Source organism: Polypterus senegalus, chromosome 13 (assembly GCF_016835505.1).
Source record: "Polypterus senegalus isolate Bchr_013 chromosome 13, ASM1683550v1, whole genome shotgun sequence".
Taxonomy (NCBI): Eukaryota; Metazoa; Chordata; class Cladistia; order Polypteriformes; family Polypteridae; genus Polypterus; species Polypterus senegalus.
The window spans coordinates 70,120,756-70,133,537 of NC_053166.1; the positions used below are offsets into that span (position 1 = coordinate 70,120,756).

The window sequence follows — 12,782 nt, forward strand, 5'->3', positions numbered from 1 at the left end:
AAAAGGATTGCAGGTGAGGCCGCAGAATTATGCTTCGTAGAGTCTTCATGGTGACGTTTGACAGTCACAATTTAACTTCTCTACATATAGTACGGGAGCTAATTAGAAGGATAATTATTTTTCAGGTAGGGGAGTATTTCTTCACAATCATGATATTAATTTCCCACCTCAAATTGTATTTTGAAGTGAAGGATATTTTAAAAGCTTTTAACCAGACTACTCTTGCATTTTACAATGAGTACCAAGGTCCCAATGTTACAAAATGCCTTAAAATATACCAAATACATCTACTTTCAAGTAACAAAGGTTTTGATTTAAGAAAATGTGCCCTCTGGGTTTTTGAGGCCACCAAAGTAATGTGGAAATAATACATTTTTGTCACATTCTTCTCATACTATTTTCTTGAGGTAATGATGCATTTCTTGCTCACTTGTCTGTTTGCAGAAGGAGCAATGAGTTATGTTTGAGATCTCCCCGTCTTTGGCAGAGTATATTCTGCTTATTATACTACTGAACATTATGTTCTGTCGTGCCTTCTAAAAATGTAGAAATGCAAAAACATGTGATTTTTTTTTCCCTAAACAGTATCTAATTTTCATCTGTTGCATTCAGTGATGTTAGTTTTCATAGACCAAGATTCAAAACTGTGCTAAAACATCTATACTAAACATAAAACTGTAACCTAATTAGAACTAAATATGCAATGGCATTAAATGGTCATAAAATGTGATATATTTTCATCTAAGTCACAAGTATAGACAAACATAATATTCTTAAATGAAAAATACACAATTATTTTTCATGTCTTTATTGAGCAAACTCATCAAATATTTACGGTGTGCTGTGGAAAAAATAAGTGAATCTGGATTTATTAACTGGTCAAATCTCTTTTGGCAGCAATAACCTCAAACAAGTGCTTCCAGTGGCTACAAATCAGAACTACACAATGTTCAGCTGAAATTTTGGACCATTCTTACTTACAGAAGTGTTTCAGCTTAGCCATATTCTTAGGATGTCTGATGTGAACGGCTCTACTGAGGTCATTACATAGCATCTCCATTGGGTTAAGGTCAAGGTCTGGCTCCGAGGCAGCAAAGCCCAAATCATATACTCCCTTCACTGTACTTCAGTATTAGGATGGTGTTTTCATGTTGGTATGCAAGTGTTTGCAAGTAGTGTTTCTTCCCAATGAAGAGGCATATCCGTGAGAATTAAAAGATTTGTTTTTGGTGAAAGTGAAATCCACATATGCGAGTGGCAGAGACGCGAAGTGGCTGGCACGTCGACGGTCCAGTCACTTCTTATTCATGTGAATGCTATTGTCAGACACAGTTCCTGAGCACTCAGCTCCAAGCGGGCTCAGAAATAAAAGACAAAGAGTAGAAGACAAAGTAGAACCTCGTAAAGAGGTTCAAAAACGGCACGATACACATGCAGAATAGGTTATAGATTATGAAAGTACTAAAATTCGAGTCTTAAAAAGCTGATAGTAAAGATCGCATGAGTGCTAACAAACTGTTTAGTCTCTAACATGCAACATGCAACAATTGCCCATGAGTTAAACATTCCTGCCAAATGTATGTACTGTATATACTGCAGAAACATCTCAAGGATGATCAGGGAAACAAGATGCACCTGAGCTCAATTTTGAGCTTCATGGCAAAGGCTGTGAATACTTATGTACATGTGATTTCTCAGTTTTTTTAATTTTAATAAATTTGCAAAAACCTCAAGTAAACTTTTTTTCACCTTGTCATTATGAGGTGTTGTGTGTAGAATTCTGAGGAAAAAAATTAATTTAATCCATTTTGAAATAAGGCTGTCACATAACAAAATGTGGAAAAAGTGATGTGCTGTGAATACTTTCTGGATGCACTGTATATTATATATATATATATATATATATATATATATATATATATATATATATATATATATATATATATATATATATATATATATATATAAATAAAACTATTTGGAATGTTAATTCAGAATGTATGCAAACATACCAGTACTTAATATATATCACTAGTGTTCTTGCGGAGAAAAAGCAAAACCACTTGTATAATACACTTTATACATAATAAAGTTTTACATTTTGATAGTCACAAAATTAATTTCCAAATTTTAATGACAGTAAGACAGTTTGACAGGTAAATCAGAGCAATTAACCAAAAGTATAGTGGGAATCTGGGAATATGTCTATAGGAAAATTAAATGGGTAGAACACAATATTACAAAGCAGTTTTCAAAACATTGGCCCTAGGTAAATGACATCCTTAAACACACACACACATATGCCTTTATCTTTGCAATACTTTTGTTAGTGAATTATTATACATATTTCCTTTTAAGTTCGTTTGGTACATCCTGGGCTGTAGGTATTCGGTAAGAAAAGACATTTTGATATGTCAATAGTTTAGGGTAAACTTCTTGTACAGTAGGAAAACTAAATACTCCAAAATTTCAAAAATGCTTTGTTCGATTTGATTGAAACTTTGTGACGTACTAGTAAAAAGAAAATTAGCGGACATGTATTTATTTATTTTTTCGATATTTGATGGTAATAAAGGCAGCGTGTCCTGTTGTGCCTCAATTGTGATCATGCAGAAACTGGGCATGCAGTTCATGAAAATGAACACCACAAGCAGAACTGTGCTACTGTACTAGCTAAGGCTGCAATCAATCAGACAAATGGGGCTGGCAAGGAGTGGATAAGGGCAGCTGCCCTGCACAGAATAGGTGTAGGTGTCGAGCTGCAAGAAAAATGAAACATGAAGTTGATGAAAAGAAATAAGGTGAAACTCAAAAAAAGGGATAGGTTAGTAAGGGATATGTTTGGGTACATGCAATATCCCCTTTTCCATCAGCTTTTCTTCTTACTCCTTACGATGCAGAGTAAAATAAATACAAAGTCAAGCTTGACTGAATTGTCAAGTGCACTTATAAACTTACACTTCAAAGAAGATGAGGTTTGGGGGTTACTTGGTGGAAAATACACACAATATTATGGTAAACTAAGGGGTCTCCATGCAGGTTAGACTGTGATGTGCAGTTGCACCCCAGTTTGCAAAGCAGAAACACAGAACTGCCTGTACAATGTACTAGCCCACTTCAAGCTCTGGGTACAACATGAGCCAAGAGCGATGTCTTGCCTTGGTCAGTTAAAATCCTTCCACAGCCTGCACTTTCTATGGTATTTCTTTTTACCTGTTCTTAACTATACAATGCTTAAAATATTCAGTCATTACATGGTCTACATAAATGTGCAGTCTATAAATGTCAATTCTGTATATAATAAAGGAAACCAGAGTTCAGTGTTTAATGTATTTGATCTTAACCATACAACGCTTTGTAACAGTACAAGATTACACACAAAAAGTATTACATTCAAATATGACTGAACCTACCATTTCTACAGGATCTGCTACAGGGTGAAATTATATTTACACAAAAAATTACCAATACTCCTAATAATTACCTGTTTAAATTTAAAAGAATAGTTTCCTCTAAAATTGTGTTTTGCAATAAACATCAACAAAAAGCAAGAATTGATCTACAGCAGGAATGTTTTACTGAAGTGCAATTAATTGTATGTAGCATGCTCAAGAGTTTGGAGTTCCAGGGAACTGGGGAAAGGGAACAAATATTGTATACTGGCAAGTACTCAATAGGCTTACATAATACTTCTGATGCATCCGATTAACCCTTGGCACACTAACTGAGACTCACTATCTTAAGACATTTTCTGTGCAAAGATGACTAACACAGCTAGTTTAAGTATGAGGTTTTCCTTGTTTTACTCAGATGAAAAATGTTTATATTTAACATCTGACTCTATTAAAATAGAATATTTAATTAGATATATTGACATTATCCACCTACATTCAACTGTTTTTGCTAGGCTACAGCAGCTGTCAGTACAGTCTTGCTCCTCACCTCTGGGAAAGGGCATTTCAATATTAACTGAAAGAGTATGATGAATGGAGATTCTCTTATGAAGAGAGAGGTGCTGCATTTCACTTTTTTTTAGGCAAGAAAAATCTTTTCTCGTTTGGGAAGGGGTGAGGTGTGGCGCTTTTCCCCGGTGGGAGGCAGGGGTTCACAGCCGCAGGGATCGAGAACGGCAGGAGACGGGGTTGAAACTTAGAGCACTACCTCGGAGTAAGTTGTTCTGTGCTTGCCTGCCGTGGCGGGGGAGGTGTGTGCTCCGGGGGCTCTGTCCAGCACGGTGCTATTGCGGATTCTTTTGGGTGCCCCCTCATACAGTAGTTTGTAGAGCATGAATACCGTACATGTTGATTTGATTGTTGAACATGCGCCAACGTACCAGTAGTTTGTACCATATAATTGTTGAACAGGAATAAACGTACTTTACTTTTTTGAACTTCAATAAAAATAAGACCTACCCGAAAATATGCCCTAATGAATTTTTTGGACCTAATCTATACTAATAAAAGGCAAAGCCCTCACTGACTCACTCATCACTAATTCTCCAACTTCCCGTGTAGGTAGAAGGCTGAAATTTGGCAGGCTCATTCCTTACAGGTTACTTACAAAAGTTAAGCAGGTTTAATTTCGAAATTCTACACGCAACGGTCATAACTGAATCCTACTTACTTACATATATACGTCCATAGCCTGCAGCTTGGTTGCCATGTGAGGCGGAGTTGCGTCCCTCATCCCCACGCCTCCCACCTAATTGGCTGCCTGCCCATATAAAGCCGTCTGTCGCTCCGGTCTCTTCCTTCCCCTTCCTTGCTTCATCGTGGTTTTCATGTCTCCTTGCTGATAACTGCAGCCTTTTTATTTAATCCACGGCTTCTCCGCCGTTTTATTATTTGTTTGTTGCGCTTACAGTTATTGTGTAGGTATTTTAGACTTAGTTTACATTGTTCAGGTACCCATTTCTGTTACTGCTCCAACCGTACCCCCATTAACATGTCTACCGAGGTGATCACCATCGATCAAAGAACTGTCACTTACCGAGTGGTTTCCATGCCCGGAGATGCCACCTGCCTTTTACATTCTCTGTCTTATATATTGCACGGCCATATCAGGCTCAATCTTGATATCCGGAGGAACACTGTGTCTTATATATTGAATGACTGGGACAGGTTCAAGGTGTGGACTGATGACGGGACAGGAGATAATTATACTACACAGGAGCACTATAAGAGTGAAATGCTGAAGCCCTTCACCTATGCTTCTGCATGTGAGTTGATGGCTGCCGCTGAATTGTTCGGTTGTCGCTTTCAAGTGTACTGAAATGGCCAAATATTTTACACCTTTGGACAACTGCCAATGCCTCTAAAACATCTTAGATTCACAGGTGACGATTTGAGCAGTGGACACTTTGATGTTTATGAATGTTTAAACTCTCAAAAGCTGGATGCGAAGTTATCAATGAAGCCGGTTGTATGCTTACAACGCTTGACAGATGCCGAATGTCACTTCAACATAAGTCCTGCAAATACTAACGTAATTGAAACAAACCACGAAACTCAAACCGATTATGACAGCAGCAATTGAAGCTGTGAGAAAACAGTAAAAAGGAGGCGTGTCAGACGTCGTGGTACATTTTCTGATGCAGCTAGACGCAAACAACTTCGTGACGCTGCCGCCAAACACTTGCAGAAAAATCCACAAGTTAGACACGCTGCCGCTAAATACTCGCAGGCAAATCCACAAGTTAATAGAGACGCTGCCGCTAAATTACTCGCAGGCAAATCCACAAGTTCATAGACAAGCTGTTGCTAAATACTCGCAGGCAAATCACAAGTTCATAGACACGCTGCCGCTAAATATTCGCAGCAAATCCACAACTTAATACCGGGAATGCCCGTTAAACATCTTAGATTCACAAGTACTGATTTGGGTAGTGAACACTTCGATGAATGACACCTGTTATCTTTACAACGATTGACAAACACGGAATGTAACTTGAACACAACACGTCCTCCAAATACGAACCTGATTGAAAGAAATGATAATCAAATCCTTGATGACAGCATAACAGTGACAAAAAAATTACATTGACAATCATGTTACGTTATTTATAAAATGTGTCCTTTTTTTCATAACTTCTTTAACACATTACTCCGCTGCGAAGCGCGGGTATTTTGCTAGTATTAATATAAGACACTATCTTATTTTTGGGGAAACATGGTATATAGATAACCTAAATAGATCTCAAGATATTCTAAATTAATAGGATGCCATAATGAAAACATTCAGTCAGTCATTCTCCAACCCGCTATATCCTAACACAGGGTCATGGGGGTCTGCTGGAGCCAATCCCAGTCAGCACAGGGCACAAGGCAGTAACAAACCCTGGGCAGGGCGCCAGCCCACCGCAGATAATGAAAACAGTTTTTCTGGAAATCATTTTAGGTTATACTCAATTACATTTCAGAAAACTCAAAATACATCAGTTTTAAGATACTGAACTTTGAAATGCATTTGAGATCTCAAAATGTAAAGAAAACTATTTCAAAATATCTGAAAAAAATTTATAAAATTTTAAGATATATTAATGAAGATATCTTAAGTTTAGACTGGAGTTTGATTAAAATGTAAACATTCCTTTGTACTAATCTTTACCACCTCTCACTAGCACATGGACCTGAAGTTAAAGAAGAACAGAGCAATCCAGTCCTAAAAGATGCTTGAGTACAATGCATCTGTTAACTACATATATAGTACAAAACACTACCTATTTTTTAATATGATGAAAACTTTAGGCAATAATTTAGGATCTTCTTCAGTAGCTGAGTGTCAGATACAAATCTGCCAAAAACACTAGAGTAGTATTTTAAAACTACAAACTTTATGATATCACCAATTTTGAGAAAAAAAGAAAATACAATCAAAATCCAAACACACAAAAATGTCAATAGTCTCAGAGGAGCATCAGGCATTCAATTGTCCTTTTCTTACTGATGTTTACTACTTCATTAATAAAAGATGATAAAAGTAAGAGTGATATAAACATGTCAATAATGAGCATTAATCACAAATAATAAGTTAATAGCACACTTTAACACAGAATTTGAAACAAGATTAGCTATTTGACAGATATTAAGTAATTCTGGTAACATACCTGTCTAAGCTTTGCACATTGAGAAGCAACATCATACTCAATGTAAGCCTCTTCAAACCCAGCATCATTCCTTCCTTCTGCAGTATAACACAAAAAACGAGCCTTTTCAACAGCTTTATCAATGTCTGACAGAGGGTAGGCACAAAGTGCTGTAGATGTGGTAGGAATGTGGGAGGAAGACTGTCCTACTGCCATCACCACATACAAAATAGGTGAAGTTCCACTTCCACTGTCCTTGGCTAGAAAAGTGGCTTGTGCCAAGTTATATACAAGGTAGTTCCCATCTTGTTCAATAGAGCACTTAAGAGGAACTTCTACATAAGAATAGTAACTGTGGTCACTGTCACATAAGCGAGAGACATAAGTACGAAACTCCCGCTTAGATTTAACATCTCGGCGGAAAAAAACAAAGTAAACATATGAATTATAGTGCAGAGCAGCCACAAAGTTACTGTTGTATTCAGAGTAGCTGCCTACCACAAGTTTTCCAAGGTCCTCTTGAGAAAAAATAGCATCACCTTCCAAATGTCGTGTTGTAATTGGTGTTATTCCACCAGGTCCTTTGCTTGTATATCCACGACCTACAAACAAGAATGAGCCCACCACTACTCCAACTGTGGATATACGTGGATCATTTACAGCCACATATTGCGTATCTACTGGGTTCTTTGTCTGATACAAGACCATGGAAACATTGTCTAGGCTTCTTTTTTCACAGATGCCCTGTGAGATTGTGCCACACACAATAAGACTTCTCTCTGTTGCAGCAAGCAGTAGTAGCTTGTTTGTATTGTCCGTTAGGCGTGCTTGATGGCAGTCTTGTTTATTAATAGGTGGCAGGCAATCCGGATTATCAAGTTGAGGGCCAGTTCTTCCCGAAGAAAGCAGTTGAAGATCTTGAGAAAGGTGAAAAAGATTATTTACACCTCCAACATACAACTGCCCCGTCTCAGGGTCGAGGGCTAGATGATTGAGGATTGTGTCACTGGACCAAGAAAATGCACCATCAGTAAGTGGGTATGCTAACTGGATCAATGACAAGGGAAGCATCCAGCAGAAAATTACCAAGGGCAGACAACAGGTAGCTGGCATCACTGTTACCTGAAAAAAACACAAAAAAAAAACTGTTTAATACGGAACACTGCAAAATACTACAACCACCATCACAAAAGATTCACACAAATTTTGTCCTGCATAAAAAAACCTAAACTATGCAATTTTGTCTCATAAATAAATCTAAAGTAATACCATCACAATTAATTTTATGAATCACAAGAGTAAACAATTACAATAAAATAATTTAATATAAAAGATGCAGTGTATGTACACTTTGATACAATGTAAAGTAGTCGGTGTACAGCTTGTATAACAGTGTAAATTTGCTGTCCCCTCAAAATAACTCAACACACAGCCATTAATGTCTAAACAGCTGGCAAGAAACGTGAGTACACCCCTAAGTGAAAAATGTCCAAACTGTGCCCAAAGTGTCAATATTTTGTGTGGCCACCATTATTTTCCAGCACTGCCTTAACTCTCTTGGGCATGGAGTTCACTAGAGCTTCACAGGTTTCCACTGAAATCCACTTCCACTCCTCCATGACGACATCACAGAGCTGCTGGATGTTACAGACGTTGCGCTCCTCCACCTTCCATTCAAGGATGCCCCACAGATGCTCAATAGGGTTTAGGTCTGGAGTCATGCTTGGTCAAGTCCAGCACCTTTATCCTCAGCGGTCATCTTGGAGATGTGTTTGGGGTCGTTATCATGTTGGAATACTGCCCTGCGGCTCAGTTTCCGAAGGGAGGAGATCATGCTTTGCTTCAGTATGTCACAGTACATGTTGGCATTCATGGTTCCTCAATGAACTGTAGCGCCCTAGTGCCGGCAGCAATCATGCAGCCCCAAACCATGACACTCCCACCACCATGCTTGACTGTAGGCAAGACACACTTCTCTTTGTAATCCTCACCTGGTTGCCACCACACACGCTTGACACCATCTGAACCAAATAAGTTAATCTTGGTCTCATCAGACCACAGGACATGGTTCCAGTAATCAATATCCTCAGTCTGCTTGTCTTCAGCAAACTGTTTGCAGGCTTTCTTGTGTATCATCTTTAGAAGAGGCTTCCTTCTGAGACAACAGCCATGCAGGCCAATTTGATGCAGTGTACGGTGTATGGTCTGAACACTGATAGGCTGATCGCCCATCCCCCCCACAGCTTCATACAAATGACTGGGAACATGATTTGATCCTAGGGCACTAAAGTTACCCCCACTATATGTTTATTTAATGAAATAAATAATTATTCTGAAACATGTTTTTCTTCAAATACAATTCTCAAAATAGTTTTTTCAAAAATTCTAGGTCCACAATAGATGAAAATCAGATATGAGGTAGTTTGATTTAGTTTCACAGCTTGATTCAGGTAATACATTGACTGGAAAATTATTGATCACATTCCTTGAAAACAAATGCATTTAAACACCCCCACCTCCAATTTATTTTGGCAATATCAATGCATCTGCTTACGAACAAGACAAATTCTTTTGTTCAGTTTTTCCACTATTAACTTTTTTTTCCCCAGGGCTTTTGTAAGGTACAATGTTGTCCTTGAATATGTCTGTCTATATGAACACAAACAATCTGGCAGTATAGCTTCAAAAAACAAAAGACAAATATTAATGGGCAGAACACAAAACAGATATTCTATTTGAGAAATAGATATCAAAATTAGTGTTAGGTACCTAATATTAATCTATGAATCAAGTCTAAGTACAGCAAGACAGCAAAGTTCATGAGTAAAAAACCTATTCTCTTTCCTGACTGCTCAGATCACATCTAAACAAGCCTTTCTGCTTTGTAGAGTAAGCAGACAGAACATTAGTATCTTTTCTTTAATCTGAAATACAGGGAAAAGACAAAAACATTTTACTCCATAAGTACAAAATTGTACATCATACATATCCACTCTCTGCGTCTTTTCACAATTCCTTATGCCTGCTCAATTGGTTATCAGAAGCCATTAGGCTATTACCACTATTAATTTGGAAAGTAGAATGAAACATGACTCCACCTCACTTAATGTTTTAAGAGAGCTAGAGCTTAATGTTCACATACATTGTGCATGTTCATATACATTTCAATACAAAGGTTAAATCTATTGCCCTAAGTTGCCAATAAGCGAACCTCTCTGTTAAAGGAGACTGTAGTCTCTTATACGACTAAGAGGTGTTTACCAGAAAATTAAATCACCTATAATTGCTGTAAGGATACTCTATTAAATGACTCGACTAGAATGCACAAGACATGCAGAGTCAGAAAACCATATAATTAACACAATACTTGTATGTTATCTGTGGTGGACTGGCGCCCTGCCCAGGGTTTGTTCCTGCATTGCGCCCCGTTACCCTGTGTTAGGATATAGTGGGTTGGAAAATGACTGACTTGTATGTTATTTAATTTGTAAGAACTAATTAAAGGAGGAACTAAATCCAAAAACCTATGCTGTCATAGGCAAAGGCAAAACAACATGGACAGTGAAATTTATAATTAAAGTTGTCTAAAACTGCAATATTAATAGGGGCTTTATAACAAAGAGTAAACAGCAGAAAAATGCAAACAAGAATTAACCATGACTTCTAAGTGCTTTGAGAAAATTACAGAAAAAGTTACAAAAAGCCACAAATCTCATTTGCCAAAATGTTTGGTTAGAAAAGTCCTATCTAGATGCTTTTTAATCATCCCTTTTACAGAGATGCTTGAAGTACTCTTTTGTCTTCATTCTGCAGGTATGAACACAATACCAACTCACACTAAGTTGGATATCTCCATTGAACTAATTAGGTGACTTCTAAAACCTACTGGCTGCAACAGTGATGATTTAGGTAAGTGATATCGAATACTTTATATTTGTAATTATTTAGGCCAATTTGCCAAAATCTGTTTTCATGTTAACATTAAAGAGTCATTTTCTGTTTATTAGTGTCAGAAAAGCCAAATTAATTTAACTGTGATTTAATGTTGTGTAAGAATAAAATGTGAAAACTTCCATCGGGGGTGAACACTTTTCAAAGGCACTCTATGTGGGTTTTCTTTCACAGTGGTCTTCTTTCCACATGCAAAAATGTGCATATCAGATTAACCTGACTGCTCCAAAATGGTCTGGTAAAAATGAGTGGCGATGTGTGTATGAGTATGCATTGGGTTAAAAACCCAGCCTTCACCCTAGAAGGTAGACAGATGGATGGATGTCTAACAGTTAATAACTTTGAATAATAATTTCATTTTCCCAAATAAATGGTGAAAGGTTTTTGTCTCCTTTACTTCCATTTGCATGTATGCTTGATTACCACCCACTGTAACTCTAAATTCCAAAGAAAAAGCATAGCAAATATTTACATAGTAAATAGAACTTTTGTCAGAAAACATTAAACCTACCAAATCCAATCCAGGGTCACATGGGACCAAGGCCTATCCCAGCGGTCCTGGGCACAAGGCAGGAAAATAACCAAACATTCACACTACACAGTCTGAAAGTTCAATTAATCCAACCAGCACATCTTTGATGATTATGGGAGGAAAATACTTGCACTAACATTTTCTATCAACTAAACATGTTCAAAATAACAATGGCCAGTGAACATGTTCTTCGCTCTTGTACTTTTAGTTACAATGTTATTTAAATAACACCTAGCTTTGTGTGAACTCCAGGAAATGTATGTTTTTCTAATTAACTCTTAATGGAAGATTTTTTTCATAGCATCTTCTACTCCTAAAATTCTTTGATAACTCTAAACTACCAAACACTGCATTTAAAAAATGACAAAAATGCAGTCTACCAAAAATAACCTCAAATACAAGACTGACAGATAGACAAAAAGCAAAGCCATAGTGCAGAACAGGGGGAAGAAAAGCAAACTATTAAATACATGCAGGATCAAGAATATCACACAGACAATATTGTACAGTGTCCCTATAAAAATATTGTTCCAATTCCAATGTTTCCATTTAAAAGACAAGCCACAGCAATCCACAGGCATGGTGCCTGAAGAAGGTCCATAATTTTACTATTATTATTTTTCCTTCCACTGTCTCTACTGAGTTTAGGGACAGCCAACTCAGTTTATTCTTAAGACTGGCATAATCTTTATATATAATACGCTACCGTGGCTGTTCATTTGTCTGTCCAGGATTTTAAATCACCTTTAGCTTGCAAACCATTTGACCTATTAACCTGAAATTTGGTATACATAAAGTATGTGACGTCTACTATCCACTTTCAGGGTGATGATTGACTTCCAAGGTTATTCCTCTTTTTATTTTTATTTTATTTTATTCTAGCTCTCATCTCTACAACCTTCGCCGTCACTTCCCCTACCTCGTCATATCTTACATCATTCTTGAGGCAGATTGAAGGCTTAAGTGCCAGCTTAAGTGAAAAATTAAATAAAACAAACTAATCAATTGCAACACAAACACTGACAATCAGTTTTAACGTGAAAAGATGCCGACGAAAGAAGAAAAGTAGTGCGCTGTTAGAGTGGAGAAAAGAAGAGCTGCTAAGGAAGCAGCAACAGCATCAACCTTTGAGCAAAGGAATGCTATACGTACAGAGAAAGAAAGAGTATGAAAACAATGAATGCTCAAGTCAAGTGTATTCACTACATGTTATCA

General features: G+C 37.3%; 1 protein-coding gene across 3 annotated transcripts in view; it reads right to left on the reverse strand.

Annotated features, from left to right (window-relative positions):
- Positions 1 to 12,782, reverse strand: part of plxnb3 (plexin B3) — a 260,187-nt gene that overhangs the window by 124,285 nt on the left and 123,120 nt on the right. For all 3 annotated transcript variants that reach the window (XM_039776222.1, XM_039776221.1, XM_039776223.1), the window contains exon 2: positions 7,106 to 8,206. In XM_039776222.1, coding sequence (XP_039632156.1) covers positions 7,106 to 8,197 — 1,092 coding nt within the window. In that variant the 5' untranslated portion in view covers positions 8,198 to 8,206. The remainder of the gene's footprint in view (positions 1 to 7,105; positions 8,207 to 12,782) is intronic.